The 19466-nt window shown below is 34.8% G+C and overlaps 1 protein-coding gene across 7 annotated transcripts in view; it reads left to right on the top strand.

The window, feature by feature from the left end:
• Positions 1 to 19266, top strand: part of SLC4A4 (solute carrier family 4 member 4) — a 500506-nt gene extending 481240 nt beyond the window's left edge. For 4 of the 7 annotated variants that reach the window (XM_074396247.1, XM_039468271.2, XM_074396245.1 and 1 more), the window contains 5 exons: positions 1995 to 2063; positions 4679 to 4852; positions 6940 to 7101; positions 17638 to 17717; positions 18722 to 19266. In XM_074396247.1, the coding sequence (XP_074252348.1) occupies positions 1995 to 2063; positions 4679 to 4852; positions 6940 to 7101; positions 17638 to 17717; positions 18722 to 18827 (591 nt within the window). In that variant the 3' untranslated portion in view covers positions 18828 to 19266. Of the gene's footprint in view, positions 1 to 1994; positions 2064 to 4678; positions 4853 to 6939; positions 7102 to 14440; positions 14538 to 17637; positions 17718 to 18721 lie in introns of all 7 variants that reach the window. The other 3 variants (XM_074396248.1, XM_039468272.2, XM_074396246.1) reach the window with 1 other exon arrangement.
• Positions 19267 to 19466: the final 200 nt, after the last annotated feature.

Below are 19466 nucleotides of genomic sequence, written 5' to 3' on the forward strand. Positions count from 1 at the left end.
ATATTTGCATCACATTGAAGTTGGCCAAAAGTCAACTTAGTAGCCTTCTTTATATGTATTATTTCCTTTCCAACAAAGAATAACTGTTTAAAAAACATTTTCATATCTAAAGCTATTTTTCTACCCACCCCCCATGCCATTCTGTTACTGATACCTTCTGATTTTATTTTGCTGTAGATCTGGTGATATCATAATCATAAATTCACAGAGAATGGACCTAAACACCAAGGCACAACTGTCCTTCACTTTGACATCAGAACCACGTTAGAAAAAACCTGTAGCTAAGCCTAGCTTAGGGATGAGGATGGGGCCAGGGATGGTCCCTTTTGTGCTGGCTTTCTTTCAAACTAGAACAATGCTTTACTCAGATGAAAAAGTAACTACTGCAGGAATCTAACTAGTTTTCCATGATTGAACTATACTTCTCTGGTCCCTTCATTTCTTTCCTTCCAGCTACCCCACCCCCACTGCTCACCAAATTAAAAATGAAATGACAAGAAAGAAAGGTGGAAGATGTTTAAAAAATGAGTCAAAGCTATTAAATGATCCTTTTTTTTGACTTTTTTACTTTTTGGTACATTTATACACAAGAATCACAAGGAATAGAAACATGCACATTGCAAAAGAAATGAAGGCATGTGTGAGAAGAAAAGAGGCTTGAGTGTGATGTGTTCACCTCTTTGTGGTGACTGTTGGGTATTACAGCTTCCCCAGCAGTAACTTCATCCCTCCTATCCCCATCATTTTTTTTTTCTGACGTCAAGATCAAAATTAGCTACATTAAAAATGTTGTCTTTTTTTTGAAGAAGCATTTTATGTTTTATATATGTAAATAAGTATATTTCATATAAATTTAAGCATCCCCATGGCTAACCAATAACAATTGGAAATATTTGTTACCTATTTTAGAATTTACTCATTCTCTAATAGTGGCCGAAGAGTCTCATTTGCCTTACTACTTTCGACAGTCACAAGGAGAGGCTGATAGAAATTGTGCTTCACTTAATACATGCAGTATTTTAAAAATTACTCTAAAGCCATACTATGTTTTCTGGTTACAGTAGCCTCCTTTATGTGGATTTGGTAAGGCTGGTCTTAATTGACTTGTGGTTTTAGTATTTTAGCTTTGAAAAATCCTGAAATTACTTGAACTTCTTTTTAAATTCTAAGGTTGAGAACCTTTTGTTTTTCAAACAGAAGTATTCCTGGAAACAGAATCATTTTTTATTTGCTTAGTTTCTTTAGTCCTAGGGGACATTTCAAAGGTCTAGCAATAGATACAGTTTACAAACATCACTTCTTCTTGTTAAAACACTTTGTATTAATATAAAATATTTTGGTGAGTTAATGCATGAAAGGTATTAATTCAGTTTTAAAGATTAATTCAGTTTGAAAGGTATTAATTCAGTTTTACATATCATGTGTGTAATTAATTGCTTCCAGATGCTCCTTTCAAGCAGTGTTCTCTTTAGTAAGGTCTCATAATGTTCCTAAGAAGAAAGAGGACAGTCTTTTGATTTTTATTTTATTGAAGACATATATACATCAAGATGATAAATAATTTGGCAAAAATTATTAAGGATAAAAATCGACAGACTGTATTGAAAGGAACTTGGTCTCAAGAGTGAGGCAACCATCTATTAATACCTCTATTTTTGTCTACCTCACAGTTCACACAAGTATCTGGTTTACATTTCAGGGTGAAGGAAAACAGAACTTTTCCTTCATTAATTTAAAAAAAGTTGTTATTTAGGTACATACTTACTCAAAAAACAAGCATCCAATGAAAATTTAAAGTCCTTTTAACCCTTGATTTATTGCTAGTACAAAGAGTTCAAAAGTTCATCAATTAATTAATAAAGCATACTAGTTAGAGGCCACTGTGTTATGATAGCCTGTATTTTAGTTTTAGATTTAGTCTTTATTTAAATGATTCCTCCTCATTCCTTTTTTCTTATTGTTTTTAACTTTTATCCATTTTTTTTTCTTTCTAGTTTATACCCATGCCTGTACTCTATGGTGTGTTCCTATATATGGGAGTAGCATCCCTTAATGGTGTGCAGGTAAGTTTTTCCACGGTAATATAAGCACAGTCGTGTTTTTCTAATAGTAAGACTAGTCCAGTAACAGATCTTTGAAGAAAAGTGCTAATCATTAACTGCTAAATTTTAAAAATACATTTATTTTCTACTTCATCATTCAGCTGCTTTTTATTTCTGGTTTAATTGACAAGTTAGTCAGTATTAACAGAAGTTACCATACATACCCATTCTTTAAATAAGCTATTAAAAGTCATTTGATCAAGAAAGTGAGAGGCTATAATCTTTCTTTTCCTCCTTCTTACCCATATTTATCTCTGTTTAGCTGTCTCAGGAAGGATATCTAACTCTTTCTGTGTGTTCTTCAAGATGGTATTTATTCATTTGCCTTAACTCTATACCAAGAACAGGCTATTCTTGATTTGCTTTTCACATGTCTATGAGCAATAATCAAAAGTTTTTTACCAGTAAAAGAATAAAGTCAATGTGGTTTATGTATTCCTTTTGTTGAAAACTTCAGCTATTCATAACTTTGGGAAAACATCATTATCAGCTGGGCACAGTGGTGCACACTTTTAGTTTCAGCTACTTGGGAGGCTGAGGTGAAAGGATCACTTGAAACTTTTGAGTCCAGCCTCAACAACATAGTAAGACTCTGTCTCTTTAAAAAAGAGAATCATTAGGGAAAACTTTGTAAGTGACTTTGTCTTTCAATTGGGTTTTAATTTATTTGGCACCAGGAAACTGGAAGTGCTTATGCTGTTTTCTGGCACCTTGTTAACTGTAGCCTTATTTAGCACTCAGTAATATTTTAATGGGAAAAGACTGCATGTCCTGTGAACATCATAAGAATTTATTTGAACCCCTTCAAAATAGTCCTTGATTTTGCTTATTGAATTCAGATTAATTTGGTTTTAAAGTCAGATAGAAATGGGGAGGTGGCCAGATCACTAAAAGGAGAAAAGGCTACTTTACTGTTCTCTGTTTAGGTCTGCTAAGTAGAGTTCATCATCATATGGATATTTGTTACAAAATACAAGGTGGTTCTTCATAGACTGGACTATATGAATGTGAGTTTATTGCCCATGAGACTTTGGGAAAGTATAAATTTGTAAAAGTATTTTATTTTTATCTGCCATGGTAAATATTCCTTATTTCCCCAAATGGAAAAATATGAAACTAAAATGGCTCCTAGACAAATAGTTCTTATTTTTCTTTGCCCTTAATGACCTGGTCTAGATCATAAGTTTAATTCTATGTGTTTTAAGGGCTTTATTGGTTGAAACTCAGTACATATTTGTTTAATAAAAAAGAAGAGGCTGGGCATGGTGGCTCACGCCTGCAATCCAAGCACTTTGGAGACCAAGGCGGGCGGATTACTTGAGGTCGGGAGTTCAAGACCAGCCTGACCAACATAGTGAAATCCCATCTTTATTAAAAAAAAAAAAAAAGAAAAGAAAAAATCAACCACATAATAATGATGGGGAAAAACAACCAGGGACAGCTAGTAGATTTCTTAAATTCTGCAAAGCTACTACCCCTAATGGCTTTTCTGTTTTTCTTTCTTTCTCAATTCTCCCTTGTTTAGACATTTTTGGTGAGATTTGACTTAGCAAGAAATTTTGTAACCGGAACTTTATAAAGAGAAGGTCCCCACCAGTCAAAAATAGTTCTAGAGGGAAAAAGAAAACCCTTTAAGTAGGAAATCACTAGAGAAGATTGTGATAGTCTAGTTTACTTTTACACTTCTTTCCTTCCAGAAAGAAAATAGAGATTATTTCAGAGCTCATATTCTATGATTATACAATTCAATAGCTATTTACTGAGCATCTTTCGCTGAAAGATCCTGTGATAGGTTCTTGAATATCTTCCCATTTGTCATTGGCAATGTCAATTCAGCAGTTGTTCTTTGAGGCACAGTACCTGGCACATAGATGCTCAGTAGTTATTTCAATACCTGTTTATACATGACCATATGATAGCCTCTCTTAGATTCAGATGTCAACCCTGAAACTCACTGTAGTATTCATATGGCTTTTCTCTGAAAAGAAATGGTGATATATTGCTGAGTGTATTCGTCAAGTTATGTCACTCAAATAATATGGAATTTATGAAAACATAATGTATTCCCATTTTTAAGTTGGATACTTCCTTTATATCCCTAAAACATTCCTGAAATGTATTAATATATGATGCATAGTATCATCTCCTATTTTTTCAGATAAGGCAACTGAGGCAGAGTAGGATTCATGAGTTAGACATCTTCCTTCAGCATATTATTACTATAATAGGCAAAAGATCCTCTCTCCCAAGACTCAGAGAGTAAAAATAGAAACCAGGAGATGAGCTTCTAAAATTTATATTTTTCTTTATGACTTAATTCTCTAGTGGACACTTTTTCTTATACCTCTGCATAACATTCCTGCAATATAACAACAAAAATTTGAAGACTTGTGCTTTAGTGTGCTTGACTCCATTTCTGTTATTCCTTGACCATTCCTTTGTCCTCTGAAAAGGACATTTGCTTGCCTAAATTATATAATATAAATCAGTAGTGATTAGTTAGATATACTGGAAATGATTTCGTGTATCAGCTCTTGAAGTAATACAGTTGGACTCCTTTCCTCTTTCCTGCCCAGTTCATGGATCGTCTGAAGCTGCTTCTGATGCCGCTGAAGCATCAGCCTGACTTTATCTACCTGCGTCATGTTCCCCTGCGCAGAGTCCACCTGTTCACTTTCCTGCAGGTGTTGTGTCTGGCCCTGCTTTGGATCCTCAAGTCAACTGTGGCTGCTATCATTTTTCCAGTAATGGTAGGGATTCATTTAATTGAATCTACCTATGAGATTATATGGATATCATGTGGTTATTGTTATATGGAAGACACACATCTCTTTTATGTGTGGTTTCAAATTTTTCCAGCTTTGACCTCATCACTTTGATCAGTTGTAATTTACATTTCCCATGTCTATGGTTGTTTAGGATGGACCTTAGAATCAGGCTCACATGAGTTCAAATACTGGCCCTGGTCAATACTAGTCAGTAAACTTCTTTGAACTATTATTAACTCATCAGTAAAACAGGGGTTGCATTGTTGTTTTTCTGATCATCAAAATTGAATATCAAGCATGTAGCACAATGCCTGACACACAGTAGACACCAGTACATGCTAATTACTTTTTAAATGTTGTTGTACAATACAATTAATCTAAGTAAGAGTGTAGGACATTTCAAGCAATAAAGAAGTGCTTGACAACTTGTAAGAACGCATCCAATACGTTAGAAGAAATGGAGCGAGAAGTTCAGTTTTTAAATTTCTTGTGGTATGCATAATGCTAAGTTTAAAGATAAGGTGGGGACACTCTATCCTTGTCATTACAGAATTTTATAATTCACCATAAATCTGTATTTTTTGCAAGAAAATGCATATATATACACTTAAGACACAAAGGGAACCTTGAGTCTATTTTATCTCCCCTGCAGCTTTGAAAACAAGAGTTTTCATACACTTGCCGCATTTTATTTTTATAAAAATCATCTTACTCTTAGCCAGGATTATTATTTTACTTTTTATATTTGTTGTTTGAATTTTTTCTTCTCCCAAGGATGCAAGAAAAAAGTGGATATTAAATACTAGTGATATTTGTTAGGTTGGATTTTCTTTTCCTTAATGGTCCCTTATGTCTTTCTTTCCTTTTTTTTTTTTTAAATAAAAAACTGTATTTACTGAAAAACACACTGACTGTAAGAAGCAACTCAAATTAACCTACTAGTCTTATCTACTTGCCTACAAATTTTGCTGAATCCAGGAAAATTGAAGCTAGAACAGGATACATTTGAATTATATCCAATAAATCACTTTTTGCCTATGCTAAATAATAATTTTTAAATGCTTTACTTTTCTAAAGTGTTTTTATCGTTTCAGAACTTTTATTTGGTCACAGTGTAATTCTGTAACAAAAGTTAGATTAGATGTTATTTATATCTTTAGGTGATGAGGAAACTGTCGTAGAGAGCATGATGCTGATAAAGACAGCTGCTTAATTTGAAGCAAGTCAGGATGCCTATGACTTGACGCATATTAAATTTAATGTGGAATAAAGATATCTTTAATGTACCTTCAGAAGTCTTTCTTCAAGAGCAATTCATAGAACCAAAAATCCACAGGTCAAGAATATTTGTTTTGGAAGCAGACAAGTGGGACCCTTTGTATTATTATGATCTACAATCATCTCCTTCACAGACATTAAGGATCTTGGATAACATACTTAATGTCTCTAACCTTCAATTTCCTCAACTGTATAATGGAACTAATAATACCTACTTTTGAAGTTTGTTAAGAATAAATGAGATAATATTGCCTAAGAGTTTAATAAAGTGTCTGGCATATGTTAACTGTTTGGTTAATGGTGGTGATTGAAGTACCCTTTGAATATTCAGATACTACTTTATTGTGAATACTTAGAAGATGTCTTAGTGTTCTATGTATTGTACAGATTTTCTTGATTGCTAAAAACTTTTATAATGTTTTAATTTTTAATACTTAATCATATGCCAGCTATTTGTTGACTTTCAACTTTTATTTAAAATCTCACATAGAAGGAAATGGTTTTGAAAAAAATACTTTCATAATAAAATTCTAATTGAATGTGATTATGCATTTCAGTGAACAAAACAAAGTGAGTTTCAACTAAGACTTTTATGAAACAACATTCCCCATGAGAAATTTATTAGAGTTAGCTTGGTATAAGTTCATATAGTCAAGATCAGGTTTGTCATACACAAAGTAATTTGGCTTACACAAAGTAGGTTTCTGTGGAATTTGATGGGATGTTATCTATGCGCACTGCACCTTCATTTAACACGGTTTCTTTCATACTTTTAATATTTGCCCTTTCAGATCTTGGCACTTGTAGCTGTCAGAAAAGGCATGGACTACCTCTTCTCCCAGCACGACCTCAGCTTCCTCGATGATGTCATTCCAGAAAAGGACAAGAAAAAGAAGGAGGATGAGAAGAAAAAGAAAAAGAAGAAGGGAAGTCTGGACAGTGATAATGACGATGTAAGAAACTTTACAAATTCCAAAGGAAAGCTAGTTAAAGAAACAGATGTGAAAATGATCCCTTTTTATACCTGATGTGAAATGGAGGGCCAAGTTCTAAGAATGTTTATCTGGACATGTGGCATATTACTCATTTCACCTCCCTTTGAGCTTTATATTCTCTCTTTGGTTTTTTATATTTTCTGAAGTCTTTCTGTAACCATTAATACACTAATAATGACATAATGACTAATAATGACTTCTAAAAAAATTTAAAACTCACCACATTTAAGAACTCTGATCTCATAGATATAAAGGAAGTTTACTTAGCAATACTATAAAATGTATTTTGTTTCTATTAATAATCCAGGGCTTATATTTGAAATAATAACTCAATTTTATGTAATTTTAATCCTCATGTGGATAGACGTCAGTGATCTCATTTTGTGTGAACTATGAATCTATTTGAGTAGGCTTTCCACCAAAGTTCTATGCTGTTATATGAATATTAGCACTGTATTTATGCTAATATGATTTAACATTATTTTTCTGTAGCTCTTCAGTAAAAAGAAAAGGGAACTGGAGTTTGGGGTCTTTTTACGTAATTATAATGGTTAGTGTCATGATCCAGAGGGTCCTCTTGCACTTAGGGGATTAAGTTGAGAAAATTATTGTCCAGTTTTTTCTTTAGGTGACCAGCTCACAGAATACAGATTCTCCACTAGGGACAGTAATCCATGCTAGAAGAAAAGCTGGGATTTATTTTCTTTAACACATGTAATAACACCTTTTGAAAAGATTGCCAAAATAATATTTTCCATTTGAAAATCTGTTCTGGATTTTACACAGTGCAGTCTCACAAATGATTTTTTTGTGCACCAGTACCCATTCTAAAGTAGGAATATTGTTAATTTTTAGTTTCTACTTAGTACTTGATGACTTTGATCATTGCATACCTTATCCTTAATTGTCTTAATAGCTTGTTATACAGTATTTATTTTTTGCTCCCATTTTACAGATGAGGAAATTTAGACTGAGAAATGTTAAATATTTAAAAATTTTTCAAAAAGTTTTAATGAGGTATGGTTGACATAAACTTGTATATATGTAAGGTGATGCTTTGACATATGTATTTAAGTCATTTGTCTAATTGTACACAGCCATAGTGGCAAAGCTACAACTCGAATCCAGGCCTCTCTGGTTAGTTCCAACTGATCAGGCTGTCTGACTGTATTCTTTTTGTAGAACTTGGAAATAGTACAGTGAAAGAAGGCAAGAGACGTAATTGGATTTCACATAAATTGATTCAATAAGCAAAAGACTTAATGCATGAGGCACATTTAGCTAAAGAGCAAAAGAGGTGAAGAGAGCTTTATGACTGTCATCATCCATCTGCAATGAGAACAGGTATATAGATTTTGTTTCCAATGATGACAGAAAAGGAATGCATTTTAACTGTAGCAGAGATTAAGATGTAATAGAAGAATGATACATTTATACATTTAATACAAATTAAAATTTGAAATGAATTTCTGGACCACTCAAGACCAAAAAAAAAAAAAAAATAGGTTGCCTGAAATATTAAAATAATTGAAGCAGTATTTTTTCCAGAATAAGTATGTCAACTTATGTACATGGACCTCAAATTTAAAGTTCATTATACATTGTGAATGTATGAATGTACAAAGAGGGAGATTATGGAATACCCCTCTAATGATTTTTAAGAAAAAATAGTAAAATACCAAATCTGGAGAATGTTTTAAATATACTGCTCTTGAGTGACAAAAGTTGGATCAAATGAACTCCTTAGAAGTTCTTCCAATTCTTAAATATGATTTCCAACAAATCCTATTCCATTTAAACAGTGTTTTTTAATATGAATATTTACCATTTTCAACTCTGTGTTTCCAACAGATTTCTTGAAGCCAAAGTGTCGTACTTGATTTTTTCCCTCTTCCTTTTCATCCTACCCCTACCAAAACAAACAAACATATACATTTGTTCCTAGGCACTGAATCCAGCCAGGCAATTTAGAGTACATCTGTGCAGTGTGTTCTGTGGGTTGAGCTAATTATTGAGGGCTCCATATTTGGAACATGGTCCTCCTAAGTTTGCCTCTTAGTCACATGGTTTGGGATCTATGGATACAGGAAGTCACAAGGGGACATGCGGGTAACAGCTATAAGGTAATATTTATGAGCACATATAGTGAAAATTGTGGCTTGCCAACATTTTGAGCCCCTCACAGTCATTTTCTAATCTGCTTGGTAGGCTGTGATTAAGGGTGGGCTGCAACCTGTCCATGTATAATTGCTATTATTTTGGAAAATATTTGAAAAACTATAACGTCTTACTGTTTTTGACATTCTCATAAAGGTAAGTGCATGTGGCATCTTTTTATTATTATTATTATTATACTTTAAGTTCTGGGATACATGTGCAGAACATGCAGGATTGTTACATAGAAATACACTTAGCATGGTGGTTTACTGCACCTATCAACCTGTCATCTACATTAGGTATTTCTCCTGATGCTATCCCTCCCCTAGCTCCCAACAGGCCCCAGTGAGTGATGGTCCCGTCCCCTTGTTGATGTGTTCTCATTGTTCAACTCCCACCTATGAGTGGGAACATGCAGTGTTTAGTTTCCTGTTCCTATGTTAGTTTGCTGAGAATAATAGTTTCCAGCTTCATTCATGTCCCAGCAAAGGACATAAACTCATCCTTTTTATGGCTGCATAGTTTTCCATGGTATATATGTGCCACATTTTCTTATTCAGTCTATCATTGATGGGCATTTGGGTTGGTTCCAAGTCTTTGCTATTGTGAATAGTGCTGCAGTAAACATATGTGTGCATGTGTCTTTATAAAAGAATGATTTATAATCCTTTGGGTATATACCCAGTAATGGGGTTGCTGAGTCAAATGGAATTTCTATTTCTAGGTCCTTGAGGAATCGCCACACTGTTTTCCACAATGGTTGAACGAATTTACACTCCCAGCTACAATGAAAAAGTGTTCCTATTTCTCACATTTGCTCCAGTATCTGTTGTTTCCTGACTTTTTAATGATCACCATTCTAACTGGCATGAGATGGTATCTCACTGTGGTTTTGATTTGTATTTCTATAATGACCAGTGATGATGAGCTTTTTTTCATATGTTTGTTGGTTGCATAAATGTCTTCTTTTGAGAAGTGTCTGTTCATATCCTTTGCCCATTTTTTGATGGGGTTGTTTTTTTTTCTTGTAAATATGTTTAAGTTCCTTGTAGATTTTGGATATTAGCCCATTGATGAATAGATTGCAAATTTTTTTTCTCATTCTGTAGGTTGCCTGTTCACTCTGATAATAGTTTCTTTTGCTGTGCAAAAGCTCTTAAGTTTAATTAGATCCCATTTGTCAATTTTGGCTTTTGTTACCTTTACTTTTGGTATTTTAGTCATGAGGTCTCTTTGCCTGTGTCTATATCCTGAATGGTATTGCCTAGGTTTTCTTCTAGGTTGTTTATGGTTTTAGGTCTTATGTTTAAATCTTTAATCTGTATTGAGTTAATTTTTGTATAAAGTGTAAAGAAGGGATCCAGTTTCATTTTTCTGCATATGGCTAGTCAGTTTTCCCACCATCATTGATTAAATAAGGAATCCTTTCCCATTGCTTGTTTTTGTCAGATTTGTCAAAGATCAGATGGTTATAGATGTGTGGCATTATTGCTGAGGTCTCTGTTCTGTTCTGTTGGTCTATATATCTCTTTTAGGACCAGTACCATGTTGTTTTGGTTACTGTAACCTAGTAGTATAGTTTGAAGTCAGGTAGCGTGATGCTTCCAGCTTTGTCCTTTTTGCTAATGATTGTCTTGGTTCTATGGGCTTTTTTTTGGTTCCATATGAAATTTAAAGTAGTTTTTTTCTAATTCTGTGAAGAAAGTCAATGGTGGCTTGATGGAGATAGCACTGAATCTACAAATTACTTTGGGCAGTATGGCCATTTTGATGATATTGATTCTTCCTCTCTATGGGTGTGGAATGTTTTTCCATTTGTTTGTGTCCTCTCTTATTTCCTTGAGCAGTGGTTTGTAGTTCTTCTTTCAGAGGTCCTTCACATCCCTTGGAAGTTGTATTCTTTGGTATTTTATTCTCTTTGTAGCAATTGTGAATGGGAGTTCACTCATGATTTGGCTCTCTGTCTATTATGGGTGTATAGGAATGTTTGTGATTTTTGCACTTTGATTTTGTATCTTGAGACTTTGCTGAAGTTCTTATCAGCTTAAGAAGATTTTGGGCTGAGACGATGGGGTTTTCTAAATATATAATCATGTCATTTGCAGAGACAATTCGACTTCCACTCTTCCTATTTATCTCTTTATCTTGCCTGACTTTATCTCTTCTCTTGCCTGACTGCTCTGGCCAGAACTTTCAATACTATGTTGAATAGGACTGGTGAGAGAGGGCATCCTTGTCTTATAATGTCTTTCAAAGGGAATGCTTCCAGCTTTTGCCTATTCAGTATGATATTGGCTATGGGTTTGTCATAAATAGCTCTTATTATTTTCAGATATGTTCCATCAATACCAGGTTTATTGAGAGTTTTTAGCATGAAGCGGTGTTGAATTTTATCGAATGCCTTTTCTGCATCTGTTGAGATAATCATGTGGGTTTTTTTGTCATTGTTTCTGTTTATATGGTGGATTACATTTATTGATTTGCATATGATGAACCAGCCTTGCATCCCAGGGATGAAGCCGACTTGATCATGTGGATAAGCTTTTTGATGTGCTGCTGGATTCTGTTGCCAGTATTTTATTGAGGATTTTCGCATTGATGTTCATCAGGGATATTGGCCTGAAATTTTCTTTTTTTGTGTGTCTCTGCCAAGTATTGGTATCAGGATGATGCTGACCTCATAAAATGAGTTAGGGAGGATTCCCTCTTTTTCTGTTTATTGGAATAGTTTTAGAAGGAATCGTACTAGCTCATGTTTGCACCTCTGGTAGAATTCCTCTGTGAATCCGTCTAGTCCTGGGCTTTTTTTGGTTGGTAGGCTATTAACTACTGCCTCCATTTCAGAACTTGTTATTGGTCTATTCAGGGATTTGACTTCTCCCTGGTTTAGTCTTGGGAGGGTGTATGTGTCCAGGAATTAATCCATTTCTTCTAGATTTTCTAGTTTATTTGCATAGAGGTGTTTATAGTATTCTTTGCTGGTGGTTTGTATTACTGTGGGGTCAATGGTGATATCCCCTTTATCATTTTTTATTATGTCTATTTGATTCTTCTCTCTTTTCTTCTTTATTCCTCTGGCTAGTTAGTGGTCCGTACATTTTGTTAATTTTTTCAGAACAGCAGCTCCTGGGTTCATTGATTTTTTTGAAGAGGTTTTCGTGTCTGTATCTATCTCCTTTAGTTCTGCTCTGATCTTAGTTATTTCATGTCTTTTGCCAGGTTTTGAATTTACTTGCTTTTGCTTCTCTAGTTCTTTTAATTCTGTTTAATTGTGATGTTAGGGTGTCAATTTTAGATATTTCCCACTTTTTTTTTTTCATCCCAGAGATTCTGAGTACATTGTGTCTTTGTTTTCATTGGTTTCAAAGATCTTTATTTCTACCTCCATTTCACTATTTACCAAGTAGTCGTTCAGGAGCAGGTTGTTCAGATTCCATGTAGTTGTGGGATTTTGAATGAGTTTCTTAATCCTGAGTTCTAATTTGATTGCACTGTGGTCTGAGAGACTGTTATGATTTCCTTTTTTTTTTTTTTTTTTCGCATTTGCAGAGGAGTGTTGTACTCCCAATTATGTGGGCAATTTTATAATAAGTGTGATGTGGTGCTGAGAAGAATGTATATTTTGTTGATTTGTGGTGGAGAGTTCTGTAAATGTCTGTAAGTCAACTTGGTCCAGAGCTGAGTTCAAGTCCTCAATGTCCTCGTTAATTTTCTGTCTCATTAGGTCTAATATTGACAGTGGGGTGTTAAATTCTCCCACTATTATTGTGTGGGAGTATAAGTCTCTTTGTAGGTCTCCAAGAACTTGCTTTAAGAATCTGGATGCTTCTGTATTGGTGCATATATATTTAGGATAATTATCTCATCTTGTCGCATTGATCCCTTTACCATTATGTAATGCCCTCCTTTGTCTTTTTTGATCTTTGTTGGTTAAAATCTGTTTTATTAGAGACTAGAATTACAACTCCCACTTTTTTTTTTCCATTCCATTTTCTTGGTATCTTCCTCCATCCCTTTGAGTCAATGTGTGTCTTTACACATGAGATGGGTCACCCGAATACAGCACATTGATGGGTCTTGACTCTATCCAGTTTGCCAGGCTGTATCTTTTAATTGGGGCATTTAGTCCATTTACATTTAATATTGTGTTATGTGGCATCTTTTTTATTCTGTTTTGCCAGTTGGAGTGCATTATATTAGTTCTCTTAAAGGATACTGTAGTTCATTAACTTCTTTAGAGTCATCATAAGAAAATTTTCCACGTGGGTAATAAGCTTTATGTTAACATTTTTTTTCAACTAAAGATGATCTTTTTGTTACTTTCAGTTAAGAGATATATTGGTTTTTGAGTCCAAACATAGAATCAATATAATGCAATTTAACAAAGCAAAGTGATAATCTTTGGGAAATCTATTATAGATTGGGGGTAGGTGGCCTTTTCTTTAAGCAGTCCTATGATTACCTGCCTGGTTTTTTTTGTTTTATTCTGGTTAAGATCTGCTTATCTAACCATCATAGACACCTTTTTAAACATTTTATTTTCTTACATTTTGCTTACATTTTCAGATGTCTTTGGAACAAGCTAATCAAAATGAATCTTTACTCATAAAATAGTACTTAGAGTAAATGAGGAAAGTTTATTTTCTAGTGTACATAGAAGGCTCCTTGATCGTGGATATTTAAAAAGTCTGTCACTTGTTTGTTTTAGAAGAAAGATGGGTCATGATTTTTGTAAAGACAGAATCAGCAGAAACAAGAGTTTCAAGACCATTGATAATTTAGGAAGTTTCCTAACTTTAATCTGTTTTTGCATTGAGAAAATTTGCTTCACACATACAACTTATAGACATTTGCTGATTGGGAGTCTAACTTATAGAAAGCGTTGCAATTCAGTTGCAGTGATCTCTATTTGGTATAGTTCTAGTTTTAATTGACTCAATACCATCAACTCAGAAGAGTGAAAACAAACATGAGGGAGAAAGAAGCCATGCAGTTAAAAGCTAGCAAACTAGAAGTAATTACAGGGCTTTTCTTCTTAGTATTAAGTAAATGATTATATGAAAGGTTTGATCGATACTGGGAGATAGGAAGGGTTGTATAATAAAAATATTCTAAAATCTGTTGTACATTTTTTTCACAGTCTGACTGCCCATACTCAGAAAAAGTTCCAAGTATTAAAATTCCAATGGACATCATGGAACAGCAACCTTTCCTAAGCGATAGCAAACCTTCCGACAGTGAGTAGAACTAACCTCTTGCTTGCTTGCTTGAATATGATTTGCACTTACAGAAAAAACACTTTAGAATTGCCATCTGCATTAACTGTCCCCCGATTTTGTTTTTCATTTTTTCTGTGAGAAGATTTACACTTAATATAATAAAACTTTATTTTTATATACCCTATGCCCTAAGCTTCACTTTTAACTTCTTCCTTTTATTCATAACCTTTAAAATTTTTATTTGGTAGTCTTTTCTCTCCCCCAAATCATCCCCAGTTTTTCCAATTGCTAAATTAATAACCATGTTTTAATTGATTTTTCTCTTTTTTTCCTGCTGGTATTTAGAATTGCAGCTTATAATACTACATCACTGTCACTGTTTGTCTTCCTTAGGTTTTAACCAATGATCAAATCAGCTCAAAAGAGAAATTGATCAATAAATAAACTGTTAATATTGATAATTTGGAAAAATTATTATTTTGATTAAATTCGAAATTGAAGTATTAGCACAACTTTCTAGATATAACTTATATGCATTTGCTTTCTAATTTCTTCATCCCCTCTTTTGCTATTTCAAAATTATCATTATAACTGCACTGGTCTTTCTAGGGTAGTAGCCTGGTGGCTACAGTGCAATAGCTTGTGACATTTTTCCTCCTGTAATTGAATTAACAGGTCTCTTAGAAATGGGATAAACCTCTACAGTAATGTTAGTGACCATTTCAGACTTTCCAGTAGTAGGTAGCAGTTGCCATGAAGCTATTTTCCACTTTGCGTTCTCATTGAAGAAAATGCATCCTTTTAGATTCAGATGTACTTCAAAGTACACTGATCTGTTACAGTTAAGACACTTTTATTTTTATTTTGCCATGCCACCTCGACTTCAATAAGAGATTACTGTTATCAAGAAAAGTTTGGAATGAATGTCTATTGATTAAAAAAAAAGGTATATTAGTTACCAATCATTGAGTAACAAATTGCTGCAAAACTTAGCAGTTTAAAATAGCAAACATATTTTCTTACACAATTCCTGACATTCAGAAATGCAGGGGCAACTGATTTGGTTCTGGCTCAGTTTCTAGTGAGATTGCACTCAAAGCTGTCATCAGCTGGGGTTGAGTCTCCGAAGACTTTTTTTTAAAAATGAAGGAATTTCTTGAAAACGATAATATGCTCCACAGTGTGAGAGCGGGCCTGAGCATAGGGGCTCAAGGCTCCCATTACAAAATTTTGGAGAGTTTAAATACCCCCTACTTGGGATGTGCCCTATGTAAATGAAGAGGATGAAGTAAAGTTACAAAGTCATTTACTTGGCCTACGCCCCATGGAGAGGATATTGTAGCTGAAGTGTGACTCAGCCTTACGTTCCCTGCCTCCAGACCTTTTTCCTGCCTCATCTCCTCATTGAGAGATGTGATCTCCCTAAAGATTCATGGGAAGCAGAGGGACCAGTGGTTTTTTTCTGTATCTGCTTCATTCTGGCTTGGGGCATAGTACCTACCTATTGTGGATCACTGAACTTTCTTCCTGCTTTGTCTAGTAGAGGCAGGGTAGCTCCTTGATGGACAGGGGTGGTATCTTCACCTGGAACTGGCTGGCTGAAACCTATGTTCCATGATCATCTGAAGCTTGATGGTCTCTAGACAAGAGGAAATGAACTTGGTTAAAAGGGTGGAATTTTTTTAAACAATATTCTGGGATGCCATTGTTCTGAACTAAGCTCATGCACTAGGCCCCAACAGACCAAACCAAATCAAACCAAAATAAAGTCATTTGTGCTAAGACTTTAAGGAAACACATGAATTCTAGAACAGACCAGGTTTTGATTCTTCTTCTGCAAATCTCTATAATAAACATTCTTGACAGCATAGGTATCCACTCCCTGAGGGTCCCATTAAATATTTTAGTCTCTGAAGAGTTGGTTGGAGCTGGAGATCTGCTTCCAAAAGCACACTCATGAGGGCCATGGCATGACATTTGTTTCTTTACCTGTGGGTATCTCCATAGGGCTGCCCATGATATGGCTTCTCTCAAAGCCAGTGATAAAGGAGAAAGAAACTAAGACAGATGCTACAGTCTTTTATAACTTAATCTCAGAAGTAACAGATTACTTCTGTCATATTCTGAAGGTTGTGCAGACCCACACTCTTAACACTGTGGGAAAGAATTACACAGTCATAAATACCAGGAGACAGGGATCTCTGAGACCCATCTGGGAGGCTGGCTACCAGCATGGAATTCAAGAACAAAGAACTAAAGTAGTCTTACCGTTGGTTCCAGTTTGTAACCTATAACTTGTAACTGAGGCTAATTTCTGTTAACTCCTATTAATGGAGTTTTGTTACAGATTTCTTTTTGAATTTAAGCTCCTCAAACCATGTTCTGACTTCATTTTTTATCAATGGAACATTAACAGCAAAAGCAGATAGTAACATACATGTGCCTAGCATGTAAGTTTTCTGTTGGCATTATAATCTGGAATAGCCCCATATCAATAAATGTAAAAGCGATTAAAAAAATCACTAGCCAGCATTTGAGAGTCACGGACAAAGTTTATGTGCCAATTGTCCTTTACCTTCTCAAAACCCCTTTTAAGGGAAAAATTGCAAGTTGATATTAGAAATTTACTTAAATGAAATACACATGAGCATTTTGCCTGAAATGTTTCCTAATGTCATGTTGATCTTTATCATCCATGAAAGAACAAAACTGATAGAAGCAGTGTTGTGGTATAAGTAAATAACTCAAAAAAAAAAAAAATCTTTTTTTCCCTGTGAACAACAGCAAGGCCAACTTAGGAATTCTGAAGATAGAAGGAAATCCAAGAGCAAGCCTTAGACTTTAGGAGAATGCTATCACCCTCTAAAAATGATTTGCTGTTTGTCCTTCTAACTGACAAGACAACAGTGACCCCTCTCAGAAAACCTAAAGTAAAGGAAACTAAGTGATTTTGTCTTCATCACACTAGAGTCTTAGCTTAATACATTGTTTATTGAAGTGTCTAAACTTGACTTTTTTACTCTTTCTAGTTATGGAAGATGCATCCTTTTGTGAAGATTTTTATTTTATACTTTACCAAAGACTTACTATTTATGTTTTAAAATATTTTATTTTTTAGGAGAAAGATCACCAACATTCCTTGAACGCCACACATCATGCTGATAAAATTCCTTTCCTTCAGTCACTCGGTTTGCCAAGGTAAAGGAGAGCCCCATATTTTACGTTGTTCTGTGGGATAATTGCCCCACAGAAAGGTAGTTCATGGTGGGTTATTGACAGAACTTCTTGTTCTCCTTCCTCTCTATGATTTTTCTTAAATAAATTACTCAGTGATCAAAACTTGTTCCAGCTTTTACTAGTAGAAAGCATTCTAAGAGATCTACTTACTCTTAAAAATAATAGAATCTTTCATTAATTCACAGCCCAGGATCAGCATTAGCTCTTCTAATTTTGGTGTCATCCCTGCTTTGAAGAGATAACTGGCACTTTTTTTTTTTTTTTTTTTTTTTTTTTTTTTGAGACAGAGTCTCACTCTTGTTGCCCAGGCTGGAATATAATGGCCCGATCTCGGCTCACCACAACCTTCACCTCCCTGGTTCAAACGAGTCCCCTGCAATCCTCAGCTGGGATTACAGGCATGTGTCACCACACCCAGCCAATTTTTGTATTTTTAGTAGAGACGGGGTTTCTCCACGTTGGTGTCAAACTCTCAACCTCAGGTGATCCACCCGCCTTGGCCTCCCCAAATGCTGGGATTACAGGCATGAGCCACCGTGCCTGGCTGGTAACTGGCACTTTCTGATAGCTCTTCTTCAGTGGTTTCCTTCCCTCTTAACAAAATTCTAGAGATTTCAGGTTCTAATTGATTTTCTGAAATCTCTGAATGTTTTTATTATGTCAGCCTTTTTGTCCCCTAATTTCGGACAGCATTGCTCACCTGGTAGTGCTTCTTTTCCTTTTGTGTTTGTTTTTATTGTTTTAATCTAGGTATGAGATCTGCTGAAATATTTTACTTGAATTTTTTTACTCTGCTGATACCTTCATCCCCTTTAAAATGTTTGTTTTTAATAGACAAAGAGGATATAAGTATTAAAAGAGAACAAAGAAGGACACATTTTACTTCTATACAATGCATATACATTTGACAGATGATAAAGAAAATCTGATTTACTTACTAGTTTTTTGTTCTTCATTTTCTCTAGTCCTCCTAGAACTCCAGTAAAAGTTGTGCCTCAAATTAGAATAGAACTTGAGCCTGAAGACAATGATTATTTCTGGAGGAGCAAGGGAACAGAAACTACATTGTAACCTATTTGTCTTTCTTAAAACTGACATTTTGTTGTTCATGTTCTTCGTTTTTGTTTGGCTGTTTATTTTTTAACTTTCGTTTTGTCTCAGTTTTTGGTCACTGGCCAAATAATACAGTGCTCTCTCTGCTTCTCTCTTGCATAGATACGATCAAGGTAATAGTGCGCCGTTCTTTAAAAACAGCATCTGAGGAATCCCCCTTTTGTTCTTAAACGTTCAGATGTGTCCTCTGATAACCCAATTCTTCTGTCACTCAAGACATGCACAGACCCTGTCCTTTGCCTCTATTAAGCAGAGGATAAAAGTATTAAGGATTTTATAACACCTTTTATTAAAATATTGAAGGAACTTACAACTTTAGCTTTGGAGCTGTGCTTACTGGCTTGTCTTTGTCTGGTAGAACAAACCTTGACCTCCAGACAGAGTCCCTTCTTTCTTATAGAGCTCTCCGGGACTGGAAAAAGTGCTGCTATTCTAACTTGCTCTTGCTTGTAAACCCTAATCTTAGAGTTATCAAAAGAAGAAAAACTGAAGGTACTTTACTCCCTATTGCCATCATTGTAGCAAGTGCTGGAATGTCCCTTTTTTCCTATGCAACTTTTTTTAACCCTTTAATGAACTTATCTGTTGAGTACATTG

This window comes from Saimiri boliviensis, chromosome 3 (assembly GCF_048565385.1).
Source record: "Saimiri boliviensis isolate mSaiBol1 chromosome 3, mSaiBol1.pri, whole genome shotgun sequence".
In the NCBI taxonomy this organism is placed as follows: Eukaryota; Metazoa; Chordata; class Mammalia; order Primates; family Cebidae; genus Saimiri; species Saimiri boliviensis.